At 36.5% G+C, this 22057-nt stretch overlaps 1 protein-coding gene across 2 annotated transcripts in view; it reads right to left on the bottom strand.

Annotated features, from left to right (window-relative positions):
- LOC136346525 (uncharacterized) overlaps positions 1 to 22057 on the bottom strand; it is a 224514-nt gene that overhangs the window by 33115 nt on the left and 169342 nt on the right. For both annotated transcript variants that reach the window (XM_066295745.1, XM_066295746.1), the window contains 3 exons: positions 13968 to 14101; positions 10704 to 10911; positions 2 to 172 (listed from right to left, as the gene is read on the bottom strand). In XM_066295745.1, the coding sequence (XP_066151842.1) occupies positions 2 to 172; positions 10704 to 10911; positions 13968 to 14101 (513 nt within the window). The remainder of the gene's footprint in view (position 1; positions 173 to 10703; positions 10912 to 13967; positions 14102 to 22057) is intronic.

Genomic DNA, 22057 nt, shown 5'->3' with positions numbered 1-22057 from the left:
CCTCTACACGAAAGACCTGGAGAATCGTGCCGGCGGGATATAAAGTTTCATATTTCTCGGAATCAGTTCGTACAGGAAGAAGTTCCTTGTTTTTCGTCCAACTATACGTGTATTTGCCCCCGATACCGCCGTTTCCTTCCAGAGTTACACACTTTACCGTAAAGTTTCGGCCCTGAAACAAAAAGGAAAATAACGGGATTTAGACGACAAAATGCGTTAACCTTATGAAGAGGTTTTGCCTTTATAACTTGTGTAGAGAAAGAGAATATCCATTTTACAAATACGTCTATTCCAACGAGAATAATAAGACATTTAAGTCGTTAAGGTATAGTTGGGAGAGTTTCAATTTTCCCCAAAAATCTGAAACTTGACGTATAACTGCATATTATACAGGGTGTCTCAGAAACATTAGTTCACGTAAGTACAAGGTCCGGAACGGGATTGAACGGTGTTGGGAAAAAACCCAACATAAATCAGCGTTATCGCTGGGCACCAATTAGGCCCTAAAGACGTTGGAACAATCCCTAATACATCTGTTGCATTGCACCCTGCGATGCAGCACTTACCCTCACGTGTTTAAACCCGGCCACCGTGATGGCACTGGTTCCTTGAATTATCGCTGTCCCGATTTATGGGGGGGCACCAGATAAATCTGTCAAGGGAACCAGAGAGCCACATCTGGGCTTTGATCGTGGAGATTCTTAGGAAAAAACTTTCCACAGAACTAGGGGGCGGTGTCGGTTGGGATTGGTCAAGATCTTATCGTGGTGGTCTCCCTCCAGCCCCACCATCCCTGGGACACAAATAATCTAGGACTCTCAAAAGACATTCTCTCAAAGACAGTACTCGCGAAAGCTCTTCTTCCCGTTTTGTGGACACTCTCAATCCCTGAACGCGGACTCTATCAAAAATCTCTCTCACATAACTTAACTCTAAAACAGTGCTCGCGAACTCTCTCTTTCTCTCTCTCTCTCTCCCGTTTCTCGGACACCTCTCGATCCCTGAAGCGGAACACTATCAAATCGCTCTCACAACATTACCTCAATCTCTACTCTGTAACTCTTTTACAAGTCACTCTTCAACCTTTATACGTATCATTCTCAGATCTCGGGCAACCCAATACCGACTCTGTAAAATATATGTATAAAAAGTGTATATAAAGTTGTAAATCCGTAGTGTAACTTAGAGTGATATCTGTAGTGTAAAGTAAATTACTTAATTCGTCCTACGGAGTTTGTCTTCCCCGAACCCTTGAACCCCGTTTACAATCAATTGACGCATCAGCGTCTGGTCCTTCGAATCAATAACTCACACCAGCAAAATAGGAGATACCTCTTCGGGTGCCTTGTGAGGCAGTCGATTCTGTTAGGCAGTGACTAAAAGCCTCTGGCCTAAACAAACGGTTTTGGAAAGCTTTCCATGGCAAAAACAAATGAAGTCGTGTTTGTCAAATTTTAACGATTTTTTGGTTCTGTCGGTTTGACAGTTAAGTGCATTATGGTTAATTTTGAAATAAATCGACGCGTTTTTGCCGTAAAGTGTTTTAGTACTACGCGATTTGTAGTACAGAGACGAAGGTGCTTTCGCAATAAACTTCATGTACCACGCCGTAGACGTAGTCCAATAAGAAATGCGATTCTAGTCTGAGCAAGATGTTTTGAAGAAACAGGCAGCGTCGTAACAAAGTTTCTTGGCGGTACTCGTACAATTGGTACTCCAGAAACTATTGAAATGACCACGCAATCAATTCAGCGACGTCCGTTGCGTCCTGTCCCCAGAGACACGATTGAATTGAATATTTCGAATAGAACTTCAAGACGTGTTTCGCATAAAGACTTAATCTATCACTCATTTAGAATGAAGATTCTTCATAATTTGAATGACCTTAGTAATGACGTCCGTTTACGTTTCTGCAGACCAATATTAGGAATGTTAAATAATGATCGAAGTGTTAATGGCCTCATCACGTAGGACGAGGCTCAGTTTCATCTAAGTGAATAGGTTGATAAACAGAATTTTCGGTATTGTGCTCATAACAATGCTAAGGAGATGCATGAACGACCTCTTCACGACCAAAAAGTGGCAGAATGCTGTGGAGTATTCGCTTTTGGCAGAATCGGATCATACGTTTTTGACTAAGACAACCACATCGTCATCCTCAATTCTGACCGATATGTTGCGATATTGGACACACATATGAATTTAGAACTTTAAAGTAGAGAGCAAAATATTGTATGATTTCAAGGAGATGGTGCCATCGGAGACAATCCGTGGCCTCCAAGATGTTCGGATATGATAGCATCAGATTATTTCCCTTTCCTTTTGCGGTTATTTAAGGGCAAAAGTGTGCACCTCTCGTCTTCAGACAATAGAAGACTTAAAAGATCGGATTAGGGAGGCGGGAAACGGATTTGACCAAGATTTGTTTCAGAACGTGTTTGAAAACTTTAATAAGGGACTGCAAAAATGTGTCAATGATGGACATCTTAAGGATATAATTTACCAACAATATGAAACAATAAAGTTTATGCTTCAGTATCGGTCGTTTGAATCACTACATTTATTTTCTAGCAGTAAGCTTTTTAACATAGTTCAATTCTGTTGCCGGACTCTGTATAAAGCAGATATAAGAATAGAGTCCTTCAGCTAAGTATGTTTTATAAAAGCGACGTTTGCTTTCATTTTGCAGGATGTTTAAGTTAGTTTTTTTTAATTCTGTAAGTTGAAAATAAATTTCACAGTTTTTCATTTACCGGTTGGAAATTTCTCCTAGGGGAGTTGCTGGGCATGAAGACATGTTGGGCATCTATTGTCTGAATTTTAATTGGAGCGTTGAAGTACCTTCTTTTCTAGGGCTCATTAAAAGGGGGTGTTGACACAAATTTAGAATTTGCAAAAAAAGAACAAACGAGAGAAGTTTAAATCAAAGATTATCGTGGAGATAGGGACAGAGGATGCAAATAGAGACTGAGCTCTTCTTACCACTTATTCCCTTCATATAGGGTGCTACAAAATTGTAATTAGCGGTAGTTTCGTGGATATGCTCTATACGTCTGAGGCGAATTGTTTATTATTTAAATTCTTCTTGGAAATAACACCTCATACATTAGTAGGGGTTGTTGGGATTGAGGTGGAGCTGCACATTTTTCTCAGTTAAAACTAAACTGAGAATCACATCGGTCTTTAGCACAGGACGAATACTTTTGATAATGGAGACAGAATTAGATAGATGATTACATCTTTGTAGAATTAAGATCGTTTTTTAATAAAAACCGAGGCGTAGCTTCTTAATCATTAAATATGTACTGCATGACATAGAAAAGAAAGCACCCTGTAAAAATGGTTTTATTTAAATAAATTTTGGTATGCATGTCTGTATATGGGAACACAAAACATGAATAAATGTTCAGCCTTATTTATCAGTTTATTTAAATTATTATGAATTTTAGTTTTTTTTTGCTACAAAAATTTCAAATAAATATCAACAATATGACTGCAAAATATCATTTATTGGTATATAGTGTGATTAGAAGCGTTTTTAGGTTAATCAAATATACCTAAACGCAGAACGCAGTGAAATTTTTATCAAATGAGCGAGTTTGAAAGAGGTCGAATTTATGGGTCTACGAGAGGTTGGTCGGTCATTTAGGAAAATCGCCACTAGATTGAACCGTGCTGTAAACACTATAGTGAGTTGTTGTCAGGGATGGGTGTAAGAAGAACCAACGTGCAGAAGAAAAGGTAATGAATGATCCAGAAGAACTATAGAACGGCAAGATTGCCGCCTTCGAATTATAGCTCTAAGAGGTACAGAGGCATGCTCATCAGACTGTTGCGGTAATAGTTTGGGGTGTTATTGCATAAGGTAGCAGATCACCTTTACTTTTCATTAGAGGCAGTATGACAGCCCAACGATACATCTAGGAATTCCTGGTACCTCATGTCGTGCCTAATCAGGAAACTTTTGTTAATCCAGTTTTCCAGCAAGACAATGCACGACCACATTTGGCTAGAGTGACTCTGAACTTCTTTCAACAAAACGCAATCAATTTGCTACCTTAACCACCTCGATCTCCAGACTTCTCACCGACTGAACATGTATGAGATATTGTAGGTAGAAGGTTGCATAATTTACTCCAACCCCCACAAACCGTAGCGGCGCTATTTCATGCTGTACAGTTAGCCTGGAATGAGGTTCCTCAAGAAGGCATCAGTCACCTCAATAGATCCATGAGTAGACGTGTACAGGAATGTATAAGACATCGCAAGGCTGACAATTTGTTTTTTTTTTTTTTTGGTTTTTAATAATTAAATTTGATCAATTTTTTAATGAAGTATTTTAGTGTGGGAAATATGCATAACAAAAATTATTTAAATAAAATTATTTTTACAAGATGGTCTCTTTTCTATGTCCCGCAGTGTGGAAAATACTTGGCGAAGAGGTGAACCTCGGACATACAAACATACACTGAACAACACAGAGACACACAGCGTAATCAGCAACACAGCAAATGAAATTAAAAAACAAAGATAGATGTAACTAGGTACTGTGATCAAACACTAATCACTTACCTCATATCAACTTTTTGGAATATCGACATGACTCATGTGAAAGAAACTATCATCCCTGAGCGATTAAGAAGGGCAACTTCGGAGTGTTTCTCAGTTAGATTTAATTGAGAAAAGTGTGCATCATTTATTGGTGTTATTTCCAAAAACGCCTCATAGATTCATAAAGGAGCTTTTGTTTCTCAAATGAATTTTAAAGAAAATAGATAAGTTTTAAAAAATTGCCTAAATTTTTTTGCACTAGATTTTACATGCATTAAGCCCTAGAGAAAATCCAAAAACATTAAACCAATGCAACAAGTTCCATAAATTAGGGGCCTTCTCATTATTCCCTGAAGGTCTTAAGTAGTGCAACCCCTAATGCTTACAAAGTCGTTTATCTGGAAACGAATAAAGCGAATTAAATACAATTACGGTTAAACTAGACAAATTGTAACAAAACCGCCTTACAAGAGTGCAACTGTAACTGGTGTATTAAATTAGTTCATGCAGCTGAAACTACGTTAATTAAAATATGTGGTGGGATGGTAACAAGTAACTAAGCAAGTATGTAGGTTTTTGTGCGTTAAATACGAGAAGTTCATTAAAATTTTAGACTAATGGGAGATGGTGAGTTCACAAATTAATCATTGCTATGACAATTCGGCTTACGATTTCTTAATCTCTAACCATCATCAGGCTTAAAATACAACGGAAACAGCTACCAATAAACAAGAATTTCTTCCTTTAATCCCAGAGCAGGATAAAGCACTTAGTTCCATTGCAATTAATTCCGACGCAATGCTGTAAGCTTTACCCTTACATTTCCTTTTGTAAACCTTGCACCACCGTTACTCCAATAAAAAGACAAAAGTTTCTTGGATAATGAAATTCTCATTTAATAAATTTAAAATAAATGCGAGCATAGCTAAGAAAATTAATATCGGAGTAGCTGTCGAACAAGGTGAGAATAACGATATTAATTGGAATTTTTCAGAGTTGCAAAGGCGACAAATTAAGCGGTGAAACATCGCGCAATTTCGAAAATTTAAGTTTAATTTACTTCTCCCCCATGGGGTTGAAGAAATTTAATTAAAGCTCAATCTGAAAAAAATGAACACTTTATTAAAGACGCCCCCATGAAATTAATAGTGTCGATATAAGGATTGAGAAAAAGGTCTTCATTTTTTAATCCTAAGGGTCCATTAAGAGAAATTAGAATTGTGAAAGCGAGAAAGAATTTGGACGACAAAGTATCCAGGACAAAAGATGTAGCGGACACAAGGAATGGTGTTTGTGGTCTGGAGATTTGTAAAGACGCTGTAGCAATTTGTCTCGGACTGACGGGGACAATCACTCAATCTTCCATTGATTTTCAAGTAATATACAGTGAAGTATGTAGCAGAAAACGCAACTACAAAATTTTTCTTAAGTCTTTCATGAAAATCCCAGGAAGATACTAAAAGTGTTCGTGTAACGCCTTTATCTATACAGTCTAAGGGCCACTTAACGAAATGAAACCGTAATGAAAAATTCATACTGAGCGTCCCATACAAAGAGCTCGAAATAATAAAAATGTTGAGATATCTTAGTACTGAAAGGGTTATGATTTCAATCAATTATTATGACACGTCCAACGGATGTTGAATTAGATTGATCGAGTGCGTGTTTTTGTTGCCTCGGTTAACTGAATGAGATATCATGTAATGAGGATAAATAATTGACGTAAATATACATGAAAATGATTATGGACGAGTTTAAAGACTCAAAACTGCATTAAAAATAATCGAAAATGTGATAAAATTTATCAAAAATGGCATATACAAAATTGACTACCTACTCAAGGAAGTATGCTACCAAGATATTCTCAGAAATACCCACTTAACACTTAAAGAAAAAAAGTTACAAAATTATACATTATTTCTTAACGTAGTCTGCTTTGAGCTTGACACACTTTTCCCAGCGACGTTCTATGGCTCATATACTCTCCTTTTAGTCAGAACCTTCTAACGTTTCCAAATAGATATCAACCTCGGACTCCAACTCTTGATCGTTGACAAATCTGTTGCCACCGAGCAATTTTTTCAAGTTTTGGAAATTGAAAGTAATCTGAAGGGGCTAAATCTGGCGAGTAGGGTGGGCGAGAAATAAGTTCGAAACCAAGTTGATTGACTTTGGTCATCGCAATGATGAAAGCGTGGACTGGTGCGTTGTTTTGATGGAACACTTTCTGTTTTGTCAAGTATGGTCGCTGTTTCTTAATTTTTCCCCTCAGCCGATGGAATAAATTTGTATAATATTCTTCGTTTATTGTTTTTCTTTTAGGGAGATAATAATCAATAAAGATTATTCCACGTGCACCCCAAGAAAACAACTGACGCCGTGACCTTTCCTGTGGGTGGAACGGTTTTCGTCGTCGTTGGGGCCGATTTAAGTCTTTGAGTCCCTTATTTTGACTGCTCTTTCATCTAAAGTGTGAAATTATGGATCCATGTTTAATCCATGGTTCAGGATTGACGCAAAAATCGGCTGCATTGCTTCGACACTTTGCCAAACACTGCCTTGAAACATTCTTACGGCGTTTTTTTTGTTCATTTGCGCACAGCAAAATATGATGTACAGTACTCTTGGAAATGATTATCTTCTAGTACAGTTTTTTGGATTTTCGCCTCAATATCTGGTGTGGTCAGATCGGAAGCGTCATTGGGTCAACCACTGCGGAGTTCGTCTTGGCAACTCGCCAACCGCATTTAATCTTTGCCACCCAATATTTTACAGTTGTTAATAAAGGGACAGATTCCCCTAGAATAGGACCTAAATCCGTTTTTGATGTTGGGTGGATCAAGACCTTCCAAATGAAAGTATTGAATCACGCATTAATGACTAATTTTTTCCATACTCATAAGATCTCCAAAAGCGTTCAATAAAAACTGTTCCAAAACAAACACAAACCGAAATAGCACCTTCAAACATGAGACATGACCTCTTTGAGGTTACATCTTTGTAGTATAAACAAACTTTTAACAAAAAAATCGCCATATATATTTCAGGTCGGGTACTCATGGGACTACTCTCGTATCTTCAGATTACGCTCAATGAGATACCTACATCCAATTTATACTTAAAATATATTCAATAAAGCACGAAACGTGTCAAGTATATCGCGTTTTATTTTCAGAATAGTCCTTTAAGCCAGTTTTCCTATAGACGCCGCTTTATTCCAAACTTGACGGATTGCTAAAACCTCTTCAATATGCTTATCCTTCTTCCGTTGTTTTCCATTAAAATTTCAATCAATTTATTTCGTGCCTTTGTTCGTTCTAATCTTCTAAGTTTAGTTCCAGTCATTTCTGCGTAATTCTTAGTAAATAATATCAGACTTCCTAAATAAAAATTGTTGATATTTTATTTAACAACTAAATGTTCATCACAATCGATATCGCCGAGGTAATCGAGCGATGAATTTTTTCCTCTGTATACCAAATTTCATAAAGCTGGCCCTGCGTCTGCCACACATAATTGCGCGTTCGCATGTTTCTTGGACACCCTGTCTAATAATCCTTTTTTTAAGAAGATTAAGACCTACGTACGACGAAACTATGCCTTACTCTAACTCTGCGTGTAATTGCTCTAGAACCACGGATGCCGGCTTAGATGCCATTCTGTTATATCTCTTCACGTCAGGTCGCGACATATAGAATAAATTGAACGTACGAAGAAATCGGTAGTGTATGTTGGGCTTGTAGAGAAGTAGTTCTGCTAGCGCCATCTTCCGCGTGTCGAGTCCGTTTTGTTATATTCCGACTAAACTAACTAGACTAAGGCCTAATACGACTTTATGTCGTATTCTAGCTCTGCGTTTAATTAACTTGAGCAGAGCACCCTGCAGTCCGATTTCGACCCTATTACATCTCACCAGTCATTAGTTCGGTTCGTTGCGACTCAATTAAATGCAGGACGCCAACAGAAACCTGATAAATCGGCAACGCTAACGCCAAGGATGTACTTTCCTTCCAATCGAATATTTTCCATTGAATAAAATATTTTCTCTACCATTTTCCTGAGTTTCTTCACAACATGCGTCCGCTGCTTGTTAATCTTTACAGTTTTTTTGCATATTTTAGGGTTCATTTTTCTGACTGTTTTTATAATCGCATTAATGGTAAACCTTGAATTTTTCCCATCTTCTCTATTTTATCAATTTTCTTCAGTATTCTTAAAGCACTTCATTGTTTTCCCTCACTGCAATTGAGAAAGAGTTAAGAGCTTTCTTAATGGAGAGGAATCCGAAGATTTAAACCTTTCAAAAGTGCCCACTTTGTATTTGAAATTACCGGAAAATTCCTTTTTTGAATTTACTCAGATTAGTTTTGGATTGCTCTCTTAGTACTTGTGCATGTTCGAAGCTCAAATTCCTCTCTGTAATCCTCGAGATTGCTATTTTGAGTAAGGAATTAATAAATTTTCTTCCTGCAGCGAAGTTTGAAGACCGAAAATTTACGCAAGGAGCAACAACCTGTTTTGTGTCAAAATTCAGTTCATTTTTGATTTTACACTGGTATCGGCAGTACATAAAAAAGGGTCTCTACGTAATAAAATTTATCGTAAATTTTCGGGTCCATAAATATTAAGCAGCAGAAGTTGGGGAGGAAAAGGCCATCAACAGACCCTTCCCGCGGCCCAACTTACGGCCTTTATTTCAACCGTGGGCAGCCTTTTGACTCAACAAACAAATTTGACTGGGCATTTCTGAATATTAAAATCGTTTAGTCGAACTTGCGTCACCTTCCAAGGATTTTAGTTTCAGGATTTGGGGCCAATATCTGACCTGGTCCCGTCGTTTATATAAATGAAAGAGGAGTTCCGGCCCTGAAATAGTCGAACTGGAAATAGGAAGCATCATTCTCAGCAAAAATGATGATGACATGTTGGTTTCCTCTAATTTCTAGGAGGCTTTCAGCATTACCAGCGTGGATTGTGACGATTTCTTATGACTATCAATGTTTCCTTATTTCGATTTGGCGTCTTAATTGCTTTTATACAGGGTGGTGCTTGAAGGTGTTCCGATATTTAAGCAGCTGATCCTCCGGACTGTTCTAAGACGAAAGTGTTATATAAACGTATGAACTAAAACGAGTCGTTTCCGAGATACGGAATGTTAACTTTAAAAAAAGCATAATATTTTTCTTCGTATTTTCAAAATGGCGAGAGATATTTTATTGAAACTCGGTATACCTACACTGTAATCCAAAGAGTACATTTATTGCCCTTCTATTTAAAGAAAAATGTTATAACCATAGACGTGCGTAGGAGTTACCATGTCAATTCTTATAGCGGTGGGGGGATACCACTGGTATTTTCCTATCTGGATTCATTTTTCTAAATAACCGATTCGAAATAAACCAAAAATGTCTCCTGTGTTTTTTTGATGCGATAAGCCCTTTTTGGGGAAAAAACAAAATGTGCGCCGTTGAAAATCTATGCTGAAAATAATGGTAAATTTGTTGAAGAGATAAAATCAGCCATGCTAAACAAATTCGTGTTGCTTTTAATCATGGTCAGCGATTTTCATTGTTTTTTATTTAACACTCTATATCACAAAAACGCGTCATATCAGGACGTATGTTCATAAATACAACATTTTCGTCTTAGAACGATCCAGAGAATCAGGCACTTGAATATCGGAACACCCTTAGGGATCACCCTGTATAAGAATCTTGTACCTTCTTAATTTTCAAATGGTGCCCTATTTTCAGCACGATGGTCAATTCACGCCTTAATCTAATGTTTTTTCATCAATTGAATCTAGCTACAAACACTTGAAATTGCCGAGTTGCGTTCTGATTACCTTCCCGTGTTGATATCATAAATAGCTAGATGCGTCCATTGATATGTTAAATGATAAGTCTCAGAACCAGATTCGTTTGGAGTTAAAAACCGCATTCGGCATGTGCTGTCCCGAAAGAAGGTTCATGTTTCCATAACTCAATAAAGGAGAATTTTCAATAGTGTCTTACCGACAAATAATTCAATATTAATTTTCGCATCGATATCCATCGGACTTGACCAAACCGATGAATAACGACTTCCTTGTGTCCGGGGTATGGATAAAAGAAGCTTTCAAAGCAAATTATTGCACGTAAATGTTAACATACCTTCCTCACAGTTAAGCTCATGGGTTCTATTTTCACCAAGGGGCGTCTCTTGACTTTAACAAATTTCGACATGCACTGTTGAATATTAAAATCTTCCACTTGACATGTAAATTTTCCCTCGTCGTACTTTTGAGCCCTTTCCACGGCCAGCAACGCTGTATATTGGTCAGTCACGTGCGGGTCTTTTATCAGTTTTATCCATTTGTGTCTGAAACCAAAAAGAGAGTGGAATGTTTAATATAAGTTCAGACGATCGTTTTTTAGAATTAAATTTCCGTTTTACGGTTTTACATTGCGAAATGTGGATTTTACGGGAATGTTTTTCTTGTAGCCGATAAATGGGTTTCTGGGGCTTTGACGCTGTTTCGTTGTAATTTTCACAGAAATTTCACACGACAAAAAAAATTTTTGTGAATTTAACGCAAAATTGTTGTTAGATCTACGTTTAAATTAGAGACAGTAAGGGCCCAACGAGAGTGGTTGGCAATGAGGTGGGCACCACTCGAAATCGTGACCAAAGTGGAAATATAGATCTGACAGGCCGCTGATATAACTCACTTAGATTAGGAGAATCCACCAGCCTTGTTACACCCTTTTCAGAGAAGATGTTTGTATCACACAATGGTTTTGAATTTTAAAAACTATCATTCACGGTTTAGAAACACCCCATACATTATAAAAATTATCCTTAGTACTTTAAGTTCAGCACTAAGGCCGGCATTTGCTCAACTTCACATTTTTAAGGTCACCGAAGGAGCAACTTTCAGGTAAACTGTTGACATCAATGAGAATTCAGGATAGATACATGACAAAATCACATTTTAACTTCAAGCTTTCGGTGGCTGACAAGAGCAGGACTGTCGAACTAGGCTTCAAGTCTAAAATTGCCATGATAGCATATTTGCTTGTACGATTTGGTCAAATTTTGAGTGGAATTTTATGATGAGTGCGAAACTAATTTGAGCATAAATAAAGCTTTTGGGCAGATCAGGAGGGGTGATTACAATCAAACTTTTGTGAAGCGAAGCTGCACACATGTTGAAGAATCTCAGTTGGATTTAGTAAAGAAGCACAGTTGAGTCCTTTCTGAATCTTGTGTGTGTGTATTGCAACCTCTATGATCCGCTCAGAGGGTTTAGGTTTATTCATGGTCAGGATTTACATCTCTACATAGATTTTCATGCAAAGACTTACTTCTATGAATAAAAACCTTCTGAGTCGACATTGAGGATGCTGTGTATCCGAATTTCTGATAGAGAGGGATTAATTATCAAAAAATAAGAACCTTCCTGAACCGGTGTCGATAGGGTTATATGTCGATCTTTGAACAATTGTGAAGAAAAACCCCAATTGACTATACACGTCGAATGATGAGGAACTCCGTATACTTCTACCACGGAACAAGATTACAAAGAGGAATGCCGAATGAGCGTTAAAAAGTTGCGGGTATTTTTTTCTGTTATTATATGGGTACTTTTACGCATTTCGAAAATGGGTTTGGTCACAGCTTTTAACCAGCTTGATTTCTTTTTCTTTTTCTGGTTAAGAGCACACTACTACGCCTGAATAAAATAATGTATTTAAAATTAAAAATATAGGACCGTCTTCAAAAAACTTGGTAAGTTTTTCACAGACTAAAATCTCCCTCTCTCTTTCTCCCTCTTCCTCCTCCCCCTCCCATCCTCTCATCCTCCTCCCCCTCCAAACCCTTTCTCTTTTTTTTTCTACGAATTTTTTAAAATATGCTCTGAACCTTTGTTAAAAGTAAGATAAACTAAAAGTTAAATCTTGTCAACACATTTGTCCCATTCTTCATTGGTTTATAAAAAAAGAATGTTGACGGAAATGCTATAGTTTCGGATATTTGTATATATCTACTTGCCATATCACGAATGCACTGTGTTCCAAAATTAAAATAACGAGAAAAAATAAAAATAAAATTTACTTTTACTATTGTTGGACCAATTGGGCTAAACGTATGGAATTCAGAGGTTTTCATTTCAAAAGTATTCTTAAGTGATAGTTGGTAGTAGCGGTAGTAGCGAATTTTTAATTTCTTACATAAGTTTTAGGAGTCGCTTTACAACAATAGTAAAAATAAGATTTCTTTTATTTTTTTCTCGTTATTTTAATTTTAAAATATTATGAACGTCTCAAATAATTTTCAAGTTATGATTCCATGAAATGTTGAAGATTTTTGCGTTTTAAAACACAATGTATTCAAGATAAGGATATTAGTTTTATCCGAATAATTAGAACTGCAGCATTTTCGTGAATTTCGTTTTTATACAAAGCTATGAAGAGTGTGACAAATGGATTGACTGGGTATAACAATTAGTTCGTCTCACCTTTAGCAAATGTGCATAGCGCTTTTGATAAAATTCTCATACGAGGAGATTTTTTTGGACTGGACAAATTTCCCAAATTTTTCGAAGACGGTGCTGAATTTTTTTGACTCTGAAGACATTATCTTCTTCGTGCACGACAGTGCATTTTTCCACCAAAAATTAAAAAAAAAAAGCAAACGGGAAGACAAACTTATTTTTGCCAAAATTACTTTTTGACAAAACGTGAATAACTCCCTGTATAATAATAAGAAAAAATGGGAACAACATTTTAATGCTCATTCGTTATTTCATTTAGTAGTCTTGTTCCATGGTACCATTCCTTATGGCTCACCTTGTATAAAGTAGTGTTCGAAATTCCATGGAGATTTCAGAAATATCGGTGATACACTAGATCAATGTACCGGCACTTGATTAGGAAGGTAATTTTCGTGGAAGCCATGAAACCGACGAATATTATATATATTTCAACGTTTCCATGGATGTTTTTCTTTTGCCAGTAATTTGATCTGTGGGCCCTGAATCCTCTAACCTACATGCAAAACTTTTAAAGGAAAGCACACGTAACTAATTTCAATATATGCACACAAAACTTTGTTATAACCTGGAGCATTATTAAGAAATCCTGTTCTAGCATGTCTTTGAAAATTCCGTCTCAAAACTTTTCTAATTTATGCTCTCCTTTTCTGAAAGCCAGCATCGCCCACGTCCTACTAATATCACCACTTTTCATGGCGCAAAGAATCATTTTTCAGAATTAGGGTTGAATCTTGTTAACAAAATGTTTCTTACGTGTCTTTACTTGCACGGGCAGAAAAATGACGGAAGCGTGTTTGCCCCAGAATTTTCCGGTCTAGGGCTTTTTCCAGTCATTAACTATATCTGGAAATTTACATAAAAATACGAAAACATATCTTACCGGGCATAAGTCAAGTTCACGAAAGTTCCATCCTTAAACCAGCGAAAGGTCATCGAAGGGGACCCCCGAGCCACACAACTTAGAATAAATTCGTCGTTTTCCCTGATTACCCCTGGCTGATTTATATCCACACTCTGGAACAACAAAAATGGCTTTGGAACTTTTTACTGGAGCAATAATTTTAAATCAGAATTCGCTTCAGAGCCAGAAATAGTTGTTTCTTTTGTACTGAAATGGCTTTTTTTTTATTAAAACTTATCATTTCAATAAATTATATTATTCAATTTTTCCCTCTGTTACGGTTGACATTAAATATCCATTAACGTCCCTTTACTGGTATTGGACCGTAGACGGTACCTACGTGTCTGTAAAGCAGCACAATTATCGGACGACCATGTAATAGAAGCTATCATTCTTGATGAAGCAATTCTACTGAGAAGATTGCAAAAGCATTAGAAGCTTTTACAGGCCAATTGCAGTAGTTTCTCAAGATGACTAGGACAGAGCCTAGATGACAAAAGAGCAACGACAAGACTCCTACTTAAAACACCTAATCACCTGTAAATGATGATGCGACATCTGATTGGAAAAAAGTTTCAAATTTGCCAAACTCACTGAAGGGATACGGGGCAATGGGGATTTCCTGATGTTTGGAAAAGCCTCACTGAATCGTACCTTTTGAGTACAATAATGGTGAAGGTGTTTTCACGGAAGAAGATCAATGAAGTGCTACAAGAGGCTTTTGGAGAGGTAAGTGTTGGTCGTTTGAGACGGATAAACATTGAAGATCTTTGAGCGATTTTATTGGTTTCGTAGTTCGACACTGAAGAAGCTGAAATTCGAGAGTGACCAAATGAAAATTCGCTATGACACTAAAGTCAGCAACAGTGGCTTCCAGGAAAGGGACCAAGTATGACTGTTCACGACTAAAGCAAGTATTTCAAGCTGCAGCAGTCATAGGAGGGGCGTTATACCTGTTATCAGCTCTCAGTACACTGAAAGTGGCTTATCTGAATCGATTCTCAAAGTCCCTGAGTCCATTCATCAAAAATCTTCGAAGACCTGTTGACTGGAATGACTAGTTTAAGAGAGGGGGATACTGAACCGCAGAAGGTGACTGTAAAAACTGTATTTTTATCATTTATTCTTTGTGTTACGAGTCATGTTAGCAGTTTTGTTCGGTAGTTGAAGTAATTAGCAATGACGTTGAAAGAAATTAAACGTATTCATGCCAGATTTGGTTACTAAGAGCCCTTTATGACACCCTTTTGCGGCCTTAAGCTATTTCCTTATTGTACTAGCACAATAATAAAACAGATAATATGCATGCGTTCATTGTGGAACCGATAATAGCTGGATATTGACTGATGAATATACATTGTTTTAACAGAAATTTAATGTATTTAAATGTTTATTCAAAAGTTAAATTATTAGACAATTATAACGAAATTCGAACTGCCTGTAATGAGTTTTTAATGGTTTTTCATTTGACTCACCTATTCACGGATTCGCTTAAAAGCTCACGCGGCCACAAGCTGATTTACCTTCTAAAACTTTACATTACGTAATTATTATACCGGGTCTTCAGGCGAACTCTGGACATAGGAGATTAACATGGGAAGTTGATTTTTTATTTTTTCACGCTTGCATGGATTATCAAATTGAGAAACTTTTACGTGGAGGTGACAATACTCAAGACCAATCGTTATTCCTCAATTTTTTAATCTTCTAATTAGAGCCGTTTTGGCTCAAAACGCAACCAAATAAAAAAACATTGAATGTCCCCCGTAACTGTTCGAGGTCACAATTGGTCAGAGTCAAGGTCAAAATTAAACAAAGACAATGTCGCCAACGACATAAGCGTAAAAACCCCATGTCAAATGAGCTTTCTCTTTTAGCCAATTTCTAAGCTATTTTTAATTTATCTGCGAGTTAATTCAGCGAAAAATCAATAGAAAACCTGAGGATAATCATCATATGGTCTGTTTTGATATCATCACAGTAAACGAACGAGTTTCTTATTAACCAATTATGATAGCTCAAAGACGTAATTTATATCTTCCATCTCACTCACTAGACGTAATCTCCGCAGGAAATTTGAAATTTAATACAAAATACTTGTTTTCTGTTGTGAATATTTTGGAAAAATTGTTTCTAGGGATTTTGAAAATGAAAAATGCGGAATGACGACTTGTATTGTGTAGTATGACCTTCATGTAAAAGTTTTCCAATTGGATAATCCGTGCAGGTGTAAAAAATTAACAACCGATTTCACGTGTTAATTTTTTTTATTCAGGGTTCGCCTGGACACCGGCGGAAATAATATTCAATATGTAGCAAAGCTAGAAAAAATATTTGATTTGCTCGTCATTTAAATATATTTAATTTATTGACACCATTGAAAGTATACAGACATTTTTCGGAATCAAATATCATAAATTTAAATATTGACTTTTCAAAAATTAAAATATTGTTTAAGACTCGGGGCTAAACCTAAAACCTATTTATTCAAATGAACAATGGCTTAATTTAGTTGTTGTATAAGTAACTATTAAATTAAAATCGTATGTTTTTGGGAAGAAACACTACAGTATATAATTAGAAACGTTCGAGGCTTTCGCAATTTCGCCTGCAATCAAGCGAAATTTTAGAGCAAATTAAGACAAAGAGGCTAAATTTTCCATTCTAGATTTTAAAGTACCAGACTGGGGCTAAAGGCAACTCAAATAAATCCTTCAAAACTTTCAGTATTACTTTCAATGCGGTTCAAGTTTCAGAGTTTACTCCACTTCTTGAGTATAAATAAAAACCTTGATATTGAGTGGCATTAGAAGCTTTGTAAATTAAAATTACCATAATTAAGAACTCAGAAAAGCCAAAACTGGCTTAAAAAAAAATAAGGTGGAGAGGACAAATCTCTCGTTTGCTTTCCGGGAACAAAAGTTTCTTAATGTAACAGGAAAGTCATTTTGACGCTGGGGTAGTAAGAGGAAACAAATTTTGTTCTTCTGAACTGGTCCGTATCGAGCGGATTTAATTAAAGGAAGTAAGAAGTCAGAAATGGTTCTTTAATTGTAGCACTACAAAGTTCGGACTTAGTTTCAGAAAATTATTTCTTCGCATTTTGAAGTTTCATCTAAAGTGTGTTTATGTCGAATTAATGAAACCTTTGCTCACATTAAATCGTAAAGAAAATTACAATAGAAACGTAAGATTTGAGCTTTGAATAAAATATCGTTCTCTGTAACAAAATACTGAAATTTTTACTAATTTAAAACGTAGAAATTTTAAAATTACATAAGTATGAACTAACACATTCGATAAGTGGCCAGTGCGGCAACGGTGGCACCAGCGCATACTTTTGACGAAATTTTGAACAACTGTTTTGTTTGATACAGCGTTCAATTTCGGCCTTTAATGCTTGGGCGATCTTAAATTTGTTGGTATAAACATGAGATTTCAAAAAAAGTCAACGGGTGTCAGGTCACATTATCGTGGAGGCCAATTCTTGTCATCAAGACCGGAGATGACCCGACCAATGCCTTTCATTAGTTGAACTCTCTTTGCTGTGCATGGTCTTTAGGCAAAAGTCGTTGAGTCAGTTGGATTTTGTATGGATGAAGATGTAAATCTTTCGTGAGAATACGATGAAGTGTGTCTGTGGAAATGTTCAATTGTTATGCACGTCGAGGGATCCCTGGTTCTTGGATTTACGCTTACACTTTTGCGAACTGCAGCTTGCAGCACTGTGATGTTTTCCCCTGAATGACCGTCACGAGATCATTTTGTCGTTCTCGCATCAATGACTAAAGCAATACTATTAAACTCATTTTTAAAGTTGATGAAATGAGGACAGTATTCTTACCAAAAATTGGACCCCCTTTACCAATAGTAATCAAACAAACATTCACCATTTTGATAGTAAGATTTAACAATAAAGACACGTTGCGGCATGATATATCTCCTCACATTTACTACCTCCAATCTGTCTTCTTCGGACCTGGCACGTGAATCACTTATTAAAATATTACAGCTAAAATGACGTATAATTCAAATCTTGTTCTTGTTGTAGCACTCTTTATTTATCTGGAAATTTTAATGAGCTTCATGAAACATCAGCAAATATAGTGGGATCATCCATTATAATTCCTAGACAAAAAATGAACGGTGAAAATTAATGTATTTTATCACGAAATGTGGAATTGTATATTTTATAATAGCAGTCATAACAATGCTCTGTTTAATAAAATGTATAATAAAACACGCAGGGCAAACTCAAAATAATTAATGAAACTTATGGGTAAATATATTTTCAATATTTTTGTCCACCTTCATCACGTTTTTGCCATATTTTTTATATACGGATTGTGCAACGACTATTAGTTGTATTTGACTATAGAATCGATGAGTATGTACAGTGTGCACCTAAACGTTTTTTGCAAGCCTTCAAATCATTTACCATATTTACATCAACGAGGTACTTATATTTGAGAAAAAATCAAATGGAACCATATGGCAAGTCTTAGAGCGAGGGTTACGAGAGGAGACAAAGGAAGATTTAATTACTGTTTCCTGAGATAAGATGCTGATTGAAGACAATTCAGATGTATAAATGGAGGGTCCTTTTAGAATGTTAGTTGGTGATGATCATTCAACGGTTGTAGATAATATAAAAGGAAGGGAGGATTTTTGGGACATGAGAACTTCATAAACTTGAAACTCCAAATTAAGGTAGAATACGCATTAGATCTCAAATAACTGATACAGATCACATTGTTGGTCACGTTTTATGATATTTCTTCTCTGGAATAGTTCTTAATAGTCACTAATTCGAAGATGGTATATCCGAATTTGGTATTTTGTAATTTTAATTGTACAGTAAAATTTATATGTTTTTTTACCGATTCATACCATGTGTTAACTTTTCAAAATATTTCAAAAATCAAAACACTTTTTTTATTAAAATCCCTTTCGTTTCATGAGTGTGCTGCCCTCCTTACTGTGTCGAGATTGCAGCAAAAGTTAAACTATCAAATCTCTCGACTGTAATGAAATGCTTTCTGCCTCGGTATGTAATATATGTAATACTATTAATCCTAAAACGTGAGTGGGATGGTTTCTCCAATTTGCCTAACTGCCCTGGTTCTGCAAATGGAAAACGCCACTAGGATTGATTCAATTAAGTCAATAATTCTACCTCTTAACAAACTATGATGGGTTGGAAGGGAGTGTGCAGCGAAGTAGCAAATTTTAAGACCTGATGGAATTCCAAATAGAGGATGTTAGGGGATAACCATAATTCAGCAGAAAATATCTTTTTTTTTTCTTTACAGCAGGTTCTAAAAATAGAATGGTTTCTTTCTCAGTTACCAGAACAACAAACACACTTCTAGAATTTATTTCATAATCACATTTCAATACTTTCTAATGCGCATAGCAATGCAGTGAGAGAAAGAGAGAGAGAGAGATAGAGATGAAAGTGAGAAATATCATCTCTTGTACGATATAATCCAGGCCCATCAGCAGTGCTAAAACAATTTAAATACGTAACATTTTATGGTAAAATGCCAATGCAATTGGCCTCACTTTTTAAAAATGTAAATATTTCCTTAGCTTTTAAAGCTCTTAATACTCTGAATAATAATTTAGTGAGGGGTAAGGATGAAATGTGATATCTGGGGGGGGGGGGGGGGTCATTTGTTGACTTGTGAGGAGTGTTCGAGCGTCGTCATGGCCCAGACTTTCTGAAGTCGGTTCTTGCCGGTCATATTTTGTGATGCTGTCACACGATAAAGTTTTCAGACAAAGTAATGGTATTTAACTTGTACCTTGTAAAAAGGTCTGATGTTGGAAAGTCTACAGACGGTGGAGACTACCAGACCTGAAAGATGGTTTATACTCAACTGGGCGAGAACTTCTGTGAATGTGAAAATTTAAGATGCCGCTCATAAGAAAAAAGTCGATGATGGTTGCCGAAATTCGAAACTTTGGATTTCAAATATAAACATCATGACGTTGTAGAAGAGGAAAAATTGCAGAGATGAAGTATCAAATTATCCTGTCCAAAGTTCGGAACTTTGCCGCAATTCGACCGATCTCCTTTCTTTTATGTTGTTGTTTATGTTTTATGTTTATGAGTCCCGGAAACGGACATTGCATTTTTACTATTCTGTTGTCGGTCGTTTAGTCCGTATCGACGTCGGTTTTACATTCATTGTAGGGCAATTGGTAGCCTCATCGTATCAACTATAAAGGCACGTTTGTATCGGTGGTGAACCATGATCGTAAACCACGCTTTCGTGGAGGACGAAAGTATCAAATTACCATTCGTGAAATAAGAGAATAATCCACGAATCGTAAACCGTTTACACGGGACGTGAATTTGGGCAATCGTGAACATGGCTTCCTGTGGGAGTATAGTAGAGGGTGCTGGGATGATGTTCCAGATTTTAGGATATACTTTCATTTTTACGCTATGGTACTATTGGAAAGATTAAAAGAAAAATAGAAGACAGCGTAGATGGTGCATGATGAAGTGGACCGCAAAGCGAAACATCCAGAGCTACGCAATTGCTTGCCAAAGACTTATAAAGAGAATATCCGAATGATTTTAAGAACTTGCTTCGTATGTCGGAACACAATAGAACTTTTTACACATATACAGGGTGCCCTACCGGTAACTGTCATGAAACGTTTTGGTAAAATTATAAATAACAAAATTACGAAAATTTACTGGTTTGGTAAGAGATTTTAGGCGACCTCATCTATAATATTTTCAATGGCGTCACACTTCTGGTTATATCTCAAGTAGCAACTTGCTTGTTTGATTTAATCGGAGCACCCTATATATTATTGCATTTTGGATTTTGCGTTCAATTTCAACACAAGTTTATTAAAACGTTGACTTTCTTAATAGTACAGTATATTTCAGTTATATTTAAATGATAATCTAGTGTAACCGGAAGTATGACGTTATTGAAAATATGTTAGGTAAGGTCATCCCAATATTTTTACTTAACCACTGAATTTTCACAACTTTGCTATTCATAGCTGTCCCAATACGTTTAATGGCAGATTCAGGTGGCACATCCTGTATATCTTCGGCAGAAGCACCACTTTTTGCATTTCCATTTATTTTTTTGGCTCTTGGGTATATGAGCTGGTTAAATTTTTAAATTTATTATTTAAATTAGCTGTTGTGAAACTAGGTTAATTTAATGCTTCTGCGATTCTACTGGCTGGTGCAGTACGAGCTTCTCTTTTTTTAATTCCTCATTTGTAGAGTCCCCAAAAAAGATTAATTCCTATAAATTTCCAAAAATTTTAAAGTTTGACATTCACTCATGCGCAATCCATTCACGTTGATTGCCGCTCCGCTACTCACGGAAAAGACATATAACACTTTAGGTACCCGTGGCGTCTTTCACGAATGTACTGTTCACACGAGGCGTACCCCACGAAAGCGTGGTTCACGATCGCGGTCCAGTGCTTGTGTAAACGTGCCTTTACGAACGTGACATATCCATGTAAACAAACCATAGCTTGATCGTCGTTGATTGGTGGATTGTGTCGTCTGAACGATCGAATTCGACAAGTATGACGGCGTGTCACATGGTTGGAGCGATTTAATTTTGAAAGGAGGGCGTTTAATGCGCACGCATAATCGAATATCAAGTTTGTTTATGTGATAAACTAAACTTTTTAACTATTTAATATAGGGAACGTCATAATGTTTGAAACACCCTAGACGTCGCTGAATTTTAGTACCCATTACCTTCGGAACTGGTCTCTTGAATGAACTACGTGCAGGTGGCATGCATTTCCGTTCATGGATAATTTATATTCGAAAGATACACTATAATTAGTTAGTACTTGAAGTATTGTTTATTTGTATTTTAGGTTTGAAGCCGCCGAACTAGGCGAAACGTGTGTCATGAACTTTCGTTAAATAAAATTGAATTTGGATTGCCGCATAAATTTGTTCCTCTATTATTTCACAGCCAAATGGGTAAGTTTGGTACATCGTTTAATCTGTTGGTTTCTAAATCATTTCTCAAAATTACGAAACGGCTACCATAAACCGCGCATTG

This window comes from Euwallacea fornicatus, chromosome 23 (genome assembly GCF_040115645.1).
Source record: "Euwallacea fornicatus isolate EFF26 chromosome 23, ASM4011564v1, whole genome shotgun sequence".
NCBI classification, from domain to species: Eukaryota; Metazoa; Arthropoda; class Insecta; order Coleoptera; family Curculionidae; genus Euwallacea; species Euwallacea fornicatus.
This window is presented reverse-complemented; position numbering and strand designations above follow the sequence as displayed.